Source organism: Histoplasma capsulatum (assembly GCF_000150115.1).
Source record: "Histoplasma capsulatum G186AR genomic scaffold supercont2.4, whole genome shotgun sequence".
Classification (NCBI taxonomy): Eukaryota; Fungi; Ascomycota; class Eurotiomycetes; order Onygenales; family Ajellomycetaceae; genus Histoplasma; species Histoplasma capsulatum.
The window spans coordinates 1,536,389-1,549,386 of record NW_025544804.1 but is presented as its reverse complement, the minus strand read 5'-3'; the positions used below and the strand labels follow the sequence as shown (position 1 = coordinate 1,549,386).

Below are 12,998 nucleotides of genomic sequence, written 5' to 3'. Positions count from 1 at the left end.
GATCATGTCCACAGCGCTTTTGGTGAGTTGCCCGAGTTGAGTGCTGCCAATCAATGGTTATTGACGCCGTCGGAGGGCAATCACTAGACGGAGACTCCTTAACTTACTTGCAGATGCAGTTAATTTACGCTATGGGTTCATCGATGTTGTTGGGTGAAGCAGATGATGAGGAATGAAGGGGAAACGAATGGGGGATATAAATTGAGTCATTTCCATTTCCATTTCCATTTCCATTCCAGTTTCTTTCCTTCGACACTCATTTACGCTTTTTGCTTTATCTGCATTGCATTCTTCGCCCTCATGACTGGATTAGTTAGCTACACAGTGTAATCAATTTTGACTATCCTAGAAGAACATCAACAGGTTTCCGACTTGGCCGTACAAGTTCACCTATCTGTCCTGTATCATCAACATCAGCATCGATATCGGCTGCGTTATTCAAGCAACAAGTGCTTGCAGAATATTAAGGGTTCCGTTAAAAGAAAAAAATTTTTAAAAAAAAAAAAAATTTTTTAAAAAAAAAAAAAAAAAAAAAATTTTTTAAAAAAAAAAAAAAAAAAAAAACTCCCCTCTTAATGAAACCGATTTCTGTTCTCTCACCGACATGATAAATATTTATATTTTAGTCTGCCTTTCACTCCTGGGTACCTGGAGAAAGGGTGACCAGGCTGCACAGTGGCAACCTGATATATCAACCATCCTGTCCGTCCTCGTCAGCTTGCAGGCCATGGTGCTTTCGGAAGATCCGTTCCGCCAGGAACCTGCCAACAACGCCGAGGTTAGGACCGCAAGCTGACGCCGGGTCGCGGAGATATTATATATCCTAGACGTCAGGCCGCAGAATATCAAATTCGCAATGATTGACTGGCTCCGAGAACCGGGCAAGCGAAACGGAGTGTGGAAGGATGTCGTGAAGACGCATTTCACCCGTCAACAAGGCGAAGATCATGCAGAAGATGAATGGTTGGGCGCAGGAGGATTCGAGGCTTTGGAGCTGGAGCCAGCCTCCGGAGAGAACAAGTAGGTCCACGGCTCAGCGCGCGACGGTTTGGAATTTGACAGCGGAACTAAGGAGGGAGCTGGATAGGTTAGGCTAGGCCGGAAGGTTAGAAGAGGTATTCCGTTTTTGATTTCCCTGCATGCTTGCTGTTTTGTTGTTCCTGTTTCTTGTTTCCTTTTGAGAAGTTCAAATGATGCGAATCCGAGTAATTTTGTTGTAAGTGTACAACGGGCCGCAAATTGGATAGGAATCGATTCTCATTTGTTCATGTGTGTTTTTGAGAGAATTGGTGCTCCTTGGGAGAATATATGTAGCTTGTATGTATGAAATGAGAATGAGAAGTTGTTGTGTAGTTAAAGGTGCTCGAGCATATACGCTTTCAAGCAAGCGGGGATCATGCACAGGAAATATAACAAGGCCTCTGAACAAGCAGCCGGCCGAATTTTTCGTATCATTCATCGATTTTACTATCACTTCTAACCCGAGAGTCTCGGAGTCAAGGATTAGACTCTGCAGTTGAGCGAACTGGTAGCAAAAATGAGCGCCTCACTAGTCTGTCAACGGCGGCCGTTCTTCGGGCTTCTGCAACCAAAAAGAGAACAGCCACAGCATCAATCGTCATCGATCTTGCTTCTTTGATCTGCTTTGGAATCGGCCCCACGTTAGTTGGGTTCCTGAGTTCCTGAGCAAGCCCCTTCCCGCGCCGGATCAACACGCCTCCGCATGGCGTCTGGGCAGGAGGCGTAGCTGACTAGTTTTGTCGATGCTCAACGACCGCAACTTGATATCTTTAGCCGAAGACCGAATTCGCAATGTCATTCATCATCATTGCTTCGAGATACCGTTGCAATTCGGGCGTATCGAGCTCTCAGCTGAAAAGCCTGAATAGGCGCATCACAAGCGGCCCACCAGCCATCCATTTGCCCAAGTCCTCAGTGGAGAACGCAAACTTGGCCTCCGCAGTATGGAATGGGGTTCCAAAAATTTTTGCCCCACCCCCATAATTTTATACTTCGAGCCGAGTTTGGGACCAGTAAGTTTTATAAAGAATCGGCCAGGTTGGGTGTGAGCCTGGGGTTTCGCGCTGCGATGGCTTCATCAAATCCTTGTGAGGATCAGTTCAACCCTTGACCTGCTCGGCCGACTTTCTTCGACTGGGAGTCAGGAGTATGGGGCGGGGTTTGCATGGATGTCCACGGTGAGAGAGAGTTTGTTTTGGTGCTGGGCTGAGCACTCCCTCCCAGTGGACTCCCTCTCAGTGGAACTATCTGGCGCACCCGGAAGCTTGCTATCAAATCGCCACGATATTAAGGACCAGGAGATTGTGCTCGCCGACTCTCTCAATCTGCAGCTACAAATGTTTCCCCACCTGCTCACTACTTGATCTGTTCCCAAACAAGCAGACATGTTCGACTTCTCCCATCTGTACTAGTATTTCCAACTGTCGCTGAGTAATTCAACAAGTGACCCGTCGTTCCACAGACATGGAAAACTGACGCGTGCGGGGAAGGTATACCGAGATCCTTCAAGTGTGTCTCCACAGTCCGCTGGGGAAGATAGCATCCAAAACCAGGCCATTTCCCCTGCGGTCAGGGCGAGATTCCTGCTCATTGTGAATGCAGAGGATCTCCTGCGACATTATTTTGCCCCTTGGTTCTCTATACTCCGGTGACTACCTTTAGCCTCTTACCGATATGGAGGATGGACCAGCCGGTCATGGAGAGCCTCTTGGACGGGGCTCGGCAGATGCGAAGGCAGATGCTGCGCTGGAGAAAATGGGTTACAAAGGGGAGCTGCCGCGACATCTGGGCATGATGAGTGTGTTGGGACTGTATGTTTTAATCGCTTTATCCCTTTTTATTTGCTGAGTTTCTTGAATGGGCCCAGATCTATGGCATCGTTTGTTGTGCTGGACAACATCAGCTAATAAAGGGGAATGGAACTACTTGCGCAGGTCCTTTGCTATCATGGCCGCTCCTTTCGGTCTAAGTACAACACTCTATGTCACCCTGACAGATGGACTCAGCGTCACAATCCTCTGGGGCTGGGTGCTGGTCACGCTCATCTCCATCGCAATCGCGGCGTCTCTGGCCGAAATTTGCTCAGTTTATCCTACAGCCGGCGGAGTATACTATTGGAGCGCAATGTTGTCTACAAAAGAATGGGCGCCGTTGATGTCATTTATCGATGGTTGGCTGACCCTAGTGGGCAACTGGACTGTCACGCTCAGCATCAATTTTTCAGGAGGCCAGTTGATTCTCAGCGCAATTTCGCTGTGGAGAGAGGATTTTGTTCCCAATCAATGGCAGACGATCTTGATGTTCTGGGCTGTGATGATGGTTTGTGCTTTGGTAAATGTATTTGGGGCGAAGTATCTTGACATTATCAACAAAGTCTGTATATACTGGACCGCAGCAAGTGTTGTGATCATTATGGTTACTTTATTGTCCCTGGCGAAACAAAGGAACCATGCCAGTTTCGTGTTTGGACACTTTGACGCTTCGACGAGCGGCTGGTAAGCGCTTGAGCGTTCCGACGCATCCCCTCTCCCCACCTCATCTTGAACTCTCCTATATAGCAAGATTAAAACGTTCCTTCTCAGTCACTAATCCCCACCAATAGGCCGAGCGGCTGGGCTTTCTTCGTCGGCTTACTCCAAGCTGCATACACCCTGACTGGCTATGGGATGGTAGCCGCAATGTGCGAAGAGACCCAAAACCCGCACCGCGAAGTGCCTAAAGCCATTGTGCTATCTGTTGTAGCAGCTGGTATCACCGGCCTATCATACATACTCCCAGTCCTCTTTGTGCTCCCGCCCGTCGAGCTGCTGCGAGCAGTCGCCAACGGCCAACCAATCGGCCTCCTCTTCAAGACTGTGACCGGCTCCGCTGCCGGTGGCTTTGGCCTGCTCTTTCTCATCCTGGGCATCCAACTCTTTGCCGGAATTGGCGCCCTAACTGCCGCGAGCCGCTGCACGTACGCATTTGCGCGCGATGGCGCCATACCTGGCTCCAGACTGTGGCGCAGAGTTAGTAGGCGTTTCGACGTGCCGCTCTGGGGTCTGATATTGTCTACCCTTGTCGATTGCCTGCTGGGCCTGATATATTTTGGCTCCAGCGCGGCGTTTAACTCTTTCACGGGTGTCGCAACCATTTGTCTCTCGGCCTCATATGGCGTGCCGATTCTCGTCTCCGTCGTCCGCGGGCGGCGGAATGTGAGAAACGCACCCTTTTCGTTGGGGAAGTTCGGCTACACTATCAATATGATAGCGGTATCGTGGATTACGCTGGCCATTGCGCTGTTTTGCATGCCAATCTCCTTACCTGTGACGCCGTCGACGATGAATTATGCGAGCGTGGTGTTTGCTGGGTTTGGGACGATCAGTGTCGTTTGGTATTTTGTGCGGGCGCGCAAGGCATTTACGGGCCCGCCTATTATATTGGAGGATGAGGACGCGAGGAAGAGCGCGGATGTAGTTGTGGGGAGGTTTTCCTCGCATATTGAGGAGGGATCTGGGTCTGAAGGGAGGGACCAGCCGTTTCTGAAGACGGAAACAATGAATTGAGTTCTGTTAGATGGTTTTGATGCTTTGATTCTGCATGTTTGTAGGCTTTTGATTGTTGGTTAGACGACTTGAAAGAGCGATGTTATTGTAGTGTGATTTTTGGGTTTCTATGCTTTGATCCAACTTGTTCCAGGTTCAGATTCTATCGTTGTGTCCTTTAGGCGTTCTATACCATCTAATTGTCCTGCACGCTTTATGTATGATATATGATGATGGATATAAACTGTGCCTCAAGCAACCGTCTCAAACTGCATTCGGACATTTATCTTGGGTCCATTGCGCCACACACGACCACACTCCGATTTTAAGCTCCGAATTGACACCTGCAGAGGAGCTGGATCGTTCCACGACCGGCATCGTGCTACCACGAAGTTTTATATCCCGACCGACGGGGCGTTTCCAGAAAAGGGTTGCCTCTGTGTTCCGTATGAGCGTCTGTGTCCAAGTCAGTGAAATTTCTCGCGAGATCAGATGTTAACTTACTAGCACCCGTGAGTTTAACCTAGAGAAGGATCGGCTGGGATAGCTTGGAAATTTCCAGGTCTGCCATGCATGTTTCTAGTTTCTTTTGCATAGAATTCCCCCTTTGGGAAACTCGAGTCCCATTATTGTGCGCTTTGCCTACGCCGATTTTCGGTCCCTCAATCGCTTGCTTTCAAGCTTGAGCGGCTTGATCGGACCTCGGATCGCTTCAAGCTCATAGTTCATAGCTTGTTCGTTTTGTCCGAGCAGCCAAGCTAGTCGGTGACACCAAACAATAATGGTGTTAGCAAACCTCCTCTCAACAAGTTCGGGGGAGTTCAACAGCTAGTGAACTGTGAGTCTGGCCATCTGCCTGGTTGCTCAGCCACCACAGCTGATCCGCATGCTCTTGCACGGCATTCTGCGGTTGTGCATCAGCAGTTCGTGGTCCTGTTCTTCCCTCTTCCCTGCATAGTGTTCGAGTATGTGGCTCGATGGAAAAAGTCTATTTGGAGATACCTAGGCAAGCTGTCGCTTGTTACTTGTCAAAGGATCCGCTGCGTGCGGGGGAGGATGGAGCTGCGCCTTTGTTCCCCCGGTGTGTGATACCGGCGGCTCCCGCGTGTGTTGTCCGTGTTGTCTCTCGCTGCGTGTTGCTGCGGGTGTTGGTGTTGGTGTTGTTTCTTCGCTCTTTGCTGTGAGGGCTTTTGTGCAGGAACAATGTTTCTCTAGTTCACTTCTTCTCTTTCCCACAATCTATAATCTCCCGTCTTCAGCGCAGCTCTAGAGGCTAGAGAGAAACACTACGTTGCTACCTCTGTTTCACACTCCATGCTGCGTTCTGGTCTCATCCCCCGTTTCCCCTGCTCCGTACGCCCTCTGTTGGATATCTACGATTTGATCCGCTAGAGGTTAAGCATAATGTCTTCCATTAGACAGCGAGCTGCCCAGTTTGCTGGAATGTTCAGCAGTCCAAAGTCTCCCGATGAGCTTCCCTGGGACGCTGAGAATACAAAACTTCCTCTCCGCAAGGACCTGCCAAAAATTCCAGATGCTCCTGAGGGTGCAGCTTGGGTTTGGGGCAAAAATGACAACGTGCGTGGAGTGCGTTTCTTTGATGGAACATTCATGTCTTCATATCTGCCAGATGCCATCTCGGAGGACTGACATGTTTTTTGCCAAACAGATTGGTAGATTGAATCTGCTTACTCCATCCCGAGTCAAGGCTGCAGCCGACGAGATCAAGACAGGGGAGATTGTTCCTCTCAAGTACGCAATTGCCCGTTTTCGAATCAGATTCATTTTCAATTTTTCGAACGGAAAGAATTGACGTACCATAGCCTTCCGTTGAACGTTCCAGAACAGCCAGGATTTGGTCGCGAGAAATTCGTTCACTCGATAAAGACCCTGATTCCAGGAATTGCTTATGACGACAATTATCAACTCAACACGCAGAGTGGAACCCAGTGGGACGGCTTCAGACACGTAAGTGTGTTCTGTTATTAATTGGAAGAATGTATATATTTTTCTCACGTTTCACGACTAACATAGATACCACCCACAGTTTGCTCACATCTCATCCCAAACATTCTACAACGGGGTAAGCAAAAATCCAAAAAGAAAGATCTATCATCGAGTTCAAACAAAGCCATTCCTCCTAACATAACCTCTCCAGACCAAACCAGATGACATTTCGGGCCCTAGCGCCAACCACAACTGCAGTATTCACCACTGGGCCGAACGTGGCATCGCTGGCCGCGGTGTCCTCCTCGACTACCGCTCGTATGCCACGGCCAACGGCATCGATTACGACCCTTACTCTCCGCACGCCATCAGCTTCGAAGAGCTCCAGAAATGCGGCAAAGCCCAGGGCATTGATATTCGCCCCGAATCACAAGGCGGGGACATCAAAGTCGGCGATCTCCTCTTGATCCGTTCAGGGGTTTGTGGAAGCTTACTACAAACGCAGCCCCGAGGAGCGCACAAGGCTCGCCCTGCGCGGACATGGTTCGGGCGATGACAATACTGAGTCAGGTGAGGAGGAGGAGGAGTATGCGGGAGTGGCGCAAGAGGAGGCCGTGCTTGACTGGTTGCATGACTGTTATTTTGCGGCCGTGGCTGGAGATGCGCCTGCGTTCGAGCGCTGGCCCACAACTGCCGAGTACTACCTACACGAACACATTCTAGCGCTGTGGGGAATGCCGCTGGGTGAGATGTGGAATTTGGAGGCGCTGGCAAAGGTGTGTCGTGAGAAGGGAAGGTATTTTTTCTTCGTGACTAGTGCCCCTGCAAATGTGAAAGGTATGTCAATTTCCATTTGCCCGTCCCCCTTTCCCGCCCCCGCCCCCCTTTTCTTTTTTATGTGTATTGATCCACATGCTATTTGATGGCATTTTTCTTCTGCTTGCATGACTCTCGACTAATGCTCTTTTTCATTAGGTGGCGTGGGTTCCCACGCAAACGCAACCGCGATCTTCTAACTTGATATAGGAGAGTGTAATAATGGAAAGAGGAACAATGAAGGTCAAGTGATGTAAGCATGGCGATGCGGAGTTGAATTCATGTTTCCCCAATAAGGGTGGTGGTCGTTCTTATTTTCCCATACGAAATACGTTAGTTGTGACATGCATATCGGTTAATTTTATGCAAGGGGCGTATTTTCCAGTCTTTATTTGCATTTGCATCTGGCCCGGTGGTTGAGATTTGCAGTCTGCGTCCATACATGTTGTGAATATTGATTGATTGTGGCCTCCTCTCGTTCTTTTTGTTTCTATTAACGCAAATTGAAAATAGCAACGTCGCAATTGATTCTGATCAATCCGGGCTTTTCAAAGTGGGTGTTGGTGGTTCTTATTATTCTTATAACTACGTGAAAGATTCCCAAAATCAAACACCCATATTCCATGATAATAACAACAGTTGTTGCAAGAGAAGTTATCTCCATCGCGTTTCTCTAGCCTAGTAACTCTTCCCATTCTCTGCGTGACAATCCTCCATGATCCCAATCAGTCCTTGCATGCTCTCGTCGATAGTCGAAGAAACGATTGTTATCCCCAGCATGCTGTAAAGGAGAATTGCATTTTCAATAAACTTATCAAGGGAGGAAATGTAAGGAACCAGGTCTGCCGGAAGATCGAAATTCATGCTGTCCTGAGATTGTGAGATGGTAATCGAATTTGCTTTTGATTGGGTGACATGTCTCTCTAATGTTTGTTCTCCGGCCCTCAGCCTAGATAAGATTGAAGCTAGGAACGAGAAAATATCCTTGGAACAATTTTTTTGCTGTAAAATAATGACAGAACGAAGGGGTCCACCCCTGGAGCGCGTCGGCATATCATCGTTTCAAAACTATCATTGCGTTGATGGCTTTCCCCGCAATTCTGAGCACATAGAACCGAGCCGAGCCCTTCGTGACCTTTTGTCGGAACTGAATAAGTCCGAATATTGCCCCAAATACTGAATATCGATAAAATAAATTGAATTGCTTATTCTAACTCCAATAACTACATGATAAATAGGTAGTATTTATAGGGAAGGTCATGCTTGATTATATGCCTGAGATAGCACTGAGATTCAGTGGGGCATTGCTTGGTTTCATATAGTGAGACATTCCAGGTTCCAAGTTGCTATAGAATCCTTGCTAATAGAACCTACCAAATCTTTGATTTTACAATTCGGACTTTCTCCAGTTCCGACAGTTATGAGCCCGGGTTAGCGACCTCTCGCTATCTTGATATCTCTAATATGTCTATCCAATTATATTGATATCTATCCATACCGACCTCCTTATCGGCAAAGATTTCTATATCTATTTATCCTCACCGACTTCCCTATCGGCGAGATATCTATCTAATTATATCCATCTATCCGACCTCACCGACCTCCTCATCAGGGACGATTGCGGCACTATCTATATCTATCCGTTCCTCATCGACCTACGTATCGGCGAGAGATAGCGGTCGAACTATATCGATTATATCCATTCGATTCTATATCGGTTTTTATCTGTGTAACAGCAACCAAGATGTCAGCAGAAAATTATTCATCAAGAGCACCACTCTTTCTGGATTCTTCTAGGAGCTGGAGCTTATGGTACAAGATGATACTAGATCTTGCCACTGACCTTCAAGTACTGGATCTTGTTAGTGAGGAAAGCTCCAATAGAATGAGCGAAATACCTGAACCTATTCCCCCAGAGCTCCCTACTGAGCACACCATGGAAGCAAGGATTAGATGGGAGATGGAGAATGCCAAGTACAACAATGATTACAACATCTATCGGGACAAGCTCGAAGGTGTTAGCAAGATCAGGCAGGAGATCTTCAGAACAGTGGCATTTAGTGAGCTAGAAGTAGCAACTTCTGGAAATGATTACATGGATGTCAAGGATATTCTAATTGCTCTTAAGAAGAGGTTATCACCTAGAACTGCGGACCACCAGTACGAGGTATGGAGGAAGTATCAGAGCTTGCGAAAAGTGCCTAAACAGAACCTAGATCAGTGGTTAGATGCCTGGATCCTGATTGAAACAGAAATCAAGCACTCTGGTATGGATGGCAGCTTTGATATATGGGAGGATTTCTTCTATGCCAATGTACCTATCGATAATCCGTACGCTACCGTCCGAAAGAGGGAAGTTGAGATAGGAGGAAAGGAGAACTTCTCCTTCGCAGATGTGGTCAATGATTTCCGATCCGAATATCGCAAGAAGGGATACAGCAAGCCAGGACTGCTTGTGTCCAACCTTGCTACCTTAAATGGCCGGCAAGCAGGACAACCAAGATCGAGAACCTGCGTTTGTGGTGCAAAGCATCCCTGGGTCAAATGCTATTATCTCAACCCAAGCCAGAAACCAGAAGGGTGGAAGGAGAATGAGCAGCGACGTAAGAAGGTGGATGAGGCACTCAAGAACGAAGATATCAAGAAGAAGATAGATGCAGCGTTAACCAAGGTAGCTGCTTCAAATACTGAGATGGTAGATCAAGCGCTAGGAGGCATGGTTCTTCTAAAAGGAAAGGGAGAACCTACTGATCATTCTATCGATCATTTTATCGATATTCAGTATTTGGGTCAATCTTCGGACTTTATCCAGTTCCGACAAAGAGCCATTAATGTCCATTGTCAATAAAATAGTACTAGTATTTAGTCCTCTCAGGGATCGAGCGGATCAAACCTACCTAAGGCTTGAAGTTATGAGTTTCCTTGGGTTTTCCATCCTTCCACCCAGGAAATATTTCTGATTTTATACGAGTATATTACTCTAGCCGCGCTCGCAGGATTAGCGCTTAAACAGCCAATTTTGAAAATTTCATCAGCGCCTAATATATCCCATTTGCATCGCACCAAGATGAGATCGATGAAAATTCCATATTGCAAACTAAGATAGATCTGTCTAAATACCTGCGAGATAGAGGAGCATGCCATTATATATATCTTATAAGCTAGTCCTTCTTCAGGGACGGTCCTTCGGGTGCCGCGATTTACAGCACCATCATATCAATATGCCAAATGCCTCCTTTACATTTGCAAGGTGAAAAAAAAAAAAAGCTGTCACACCCGCCTCTATATGGTATTTCTGCCCGGAACAGCTACTCCTGAGAAACAATATTAATCAATTATTAATCAATTAAGAATCTCTGCCGAAAATTTGAGGAAGTGAAGCTCGGATATTGCGTATGTTTACTTCACCCTCCTTCACATCACCTCCAAATCGGGAGCTTCATGGAGTTGGATAGTCTGAATAGTACTAGTACTGTAGAACAGACGCAAAAGGTCTTTGCTAATATCCTAACACTACTGCTCGATTACTGCGGCTTGAATATAAGTAAATCTGGGAATGCGAGCTGTCCCTTGGAATTCCAGCGATCCTGGTGGGGTTTTCCCATCTACAGTTTGTTCAAGAGCACTCGAAGATGGAGGTCTGGATTTTCCCATCATATAACCGCTCAATTTTGGATACGAAAGGGAGATGGGTTGAGCTTGAAGTTCCTTAATTTCAAAGATGGTGAACTAACAGCAAAATATCGTATCGTAGTGAGAGTTACAGAAGAAAAAGGTATCTATCTTCGCTTTCCAAGGTCACCATTTATATCAATTCTTTGTCAGAAACCGATAAGGACCAGAAAAGAAAAAACAGTAGTTTAGTTTATGCTTGCATCTCGGCACCCGTCCTCACCGTCTACCATCCTCGCCAACTGAACCACACATCTTGCACTCTATCCCTTTCGGCGCCTTCCAGGCTCGAATCCACCACCAACACATAGCTAAACCCAGCTATACAAATACAACAGTGATTGGGCCAAATCCGAATTTTCTCTCCGATTTTCAGCGGCCGAACCTTATCTCGTGGACCATGCCACGCAAGAATCCCATGTTCCTGGCTAATCCGATCCATAATCCACCCCTTTCGATCTCCTTCGGGATCATACCATCCGGTTTCCGCCGTCCTTATTCCCTCACCACCTTCCAGCCAGGGCGTGACGACTCCCCAGCCAGGGTAATTTCGACACGCTTCTCGACCGAGACATAGGCTCCCGCATGCGGCAAGTGCTTCCGGCTTTTCTCTGTGGGGGTATAGACTTCCGACCTCTGCCAGGACGGTCAAGGCTATGTCGTTGAAAGAAAGATGTGACGAGGTTGGCCGGGCGTGTGCTGCTAGCTGTTGCATATCCAGCGTTACATAGGCGCCGGCATGTAGTTCGATGTCGTAGGATTCCTTCGAGCGATCAAATAACTCCTTGACCCTTTTAACCGTAGGGTCAACTGTATCAGGGGAGGTGAGATTCTGAGCCGCTGTGGTGGTTGGGGTCGCCCCAACAGAAACTAGAAAGCGGCGCTCTGAATATTTGCCCACTGTCGAGGCATAGGCGGCAGCGATCCCACATCGTTCGACCTCCTGCGCCAGATAATCCATGGCTTCATTCGTGCTATCCGAACTATAACTGTGGCCTAAATGGCTGTAAAACCCGCGTAGTGATATTCCGATAGAGTCATCATACTCGGCTGCATGGACTGCTGTAACGAGGTCTTTAAATTGCTGGGACTCCGGCAGAATACCGGCTCTATTATTGCCAGTATCAAGCTTGATAAAGACACCAAGTTTGTCTGATGTGGTCTCTCGGTATCGAGAAAGGAAGGGGATAATATCTGGATTATCCACAAGCACGGATATACTCGCAGTTCCTAGCGATTTACCCAGCGCCGTAAGCCGTTTGAAGCTCGACGGTTGCACAGGCAGGCCATAAATGAGCTATTAGGCAGGCATTAATATTTGATTGTTGAAATTCTATATAAAATCATGGAACAGTGTCTTACGTCTATAGACCTCCCATTGGCCTTGCATTCTTCGAGGTACGGCTGTAGCTGCTCAGCTTCTGCGAGAGTCGAAACTACCAATCGAACCGGATTGCTCTGCTCCCCTACTTGGAACTTCGTGAGCTCTGTTGTCTAGGAGTAAATATTAGCTACCCACATTCACAAATATAATATGTACTGTAATCCTGCGTAAAAGCCAAAGTCCAACATGGGACGTAGAGGGCAAGTATTAAGTGAATAGAAGAATGATCAGAACTCCTAGTACCTTGTGAGTCTTAACATGAGAGCGGAAAAAGACCCCCAAGGCATCTGCTGCATCGAGCATCAGTTGGCAATTCTTGCGTGCAACAGCCACGTCTATAATCGCAGCTGGGCCGTCAACATCGCGAAGCATCCGCCCAACATACTGGGCCTTGAGGACCTCGCGCGAACCATTGGGGTAATTGGTCACACCGGACATTGTGAGGAGTTATTGTCGATGTCTTGCTTTGTGTTATGTATAGCCTACAAGAAGGGTGAATCGGTATTGTACTGGGAGACTGGTGGGACCTGGACCTGGCAGTTATGTTTTTCAGAGGGAATTCAACTAAAGCTCAGGTCCAGCACGTCCAACAAATGCCCCGCACCGGGAGGTTTGCAGTCAGAACTTCCTCCTTC

At 47.5% G+C, this 12,998-nt stretch overlaps 5 protein-coding genes across 5 annotated transcripts; 4 read left to right on the top strand and 1 right to left on the bottom strand.

The window, feature by feature from the left end:
• Nucleotides 1-4: 4 nt before the first annotated feature.
• HCBG_03557 (uncharacterized protein) lies at nt 5-2,004 on the top strand (the record flags this gene model as incomplete). Its single annotated transcript, XM_045430606.1, has 6 exons — nt 5-22; nt 364-469; nt 627-778; nt 812-1,020; nt 1,497-1,661; nt 1,890-2,004. 6 exons carry the CDS (start codon nt 5-7, stop codon nt 2,002-2,004), a joined length of 765 nt encoding a protein of 254 aa, XP_045288749.1.
• A 690-nt stretch (nt 2,005-2,694) lies between these two features.
• HCBG_03556 (GabA permease) lies at nt 2,695-7,941 on the top strand (the record flags this gene model as incomplete). The annotated part of the gene is made up of 11 exons (XM_045430605.1): nt 2,695-2,831; nt 2,955-3,515; nt 3,623-4,472; nt 4,699-5,010; nt 5,142-5,278; nt 5,503-5,649; nt 5,804-5,897; nt 5,937-6,122; nt 6,592-6,627; nt 7,004-7,328; nt 7,467-7,941. The coding sequence occupies 11 exons, from the start codon at nt 2,695-2,697 to the stop codon at nt 7,505-7,507; spliced, it is 2,826 nt and encodes a 941-aa protein (XP_045288748.1).
• Nucleotides 7,942-7,946: 5 nt separating this feature from the next.
• On the top strand, nt 7,947-8,487 carry HCBG_03555 (uncharacterized protein; the record flags this gene model as incomplete). The annotated part of the gene is made up of 2 exons (XM_045430604.1): nt 7,947-8,185; nt 8,334-8,487. 2 exons carry the CDS (start codon nt 7,947-7,949, stop codon nt 8,485-8,487), a joined length of 393 nt encoding a protein of 130 aa, XP_045288747.1.
• A 705-nt stretch (nt 8,488-9,192) lies between these two features.
• HCBG_03554 (uncharacterized protein) lies at nt 9,193-10,155 on the top strand (the record flags this gene model as incomplete). The annotated part of the gene is made up of 1 exon (XM_045430603.1): nt 9,193-10,155. One exon carries the CDS (start codon nt 9,193-9,195, stop codon nt 10,153-10,155), a length of 963 nt encoding a protein of 320 aa, XP_045288746.1.
• Nucleotides 10,156-11,205: 1,050 nt separating this feature from the next.
• HCBG_03553 (D-serine ammonia-lyase DSD1) lies at nt 11,206-12,865 on the bottom strand (the record flags this gene model as incomplete). The annotated part of the gene is made up of 3 exons (XM_045430602.1): nt 11,206-12,276; nt 12,342-12,473; nt 12,607-12,865. The coding sequence occupies 3 exons, from the start codon at nt 12,799-12,801 to the stop codon at nt 11,206-11,208; spliced, it is 1,398 nt and encodes a 465-aa protein (XP_045288745.1).
• Between the last annotated feature and the right edge of the window lie 133 nt (nt 12,866-12,998).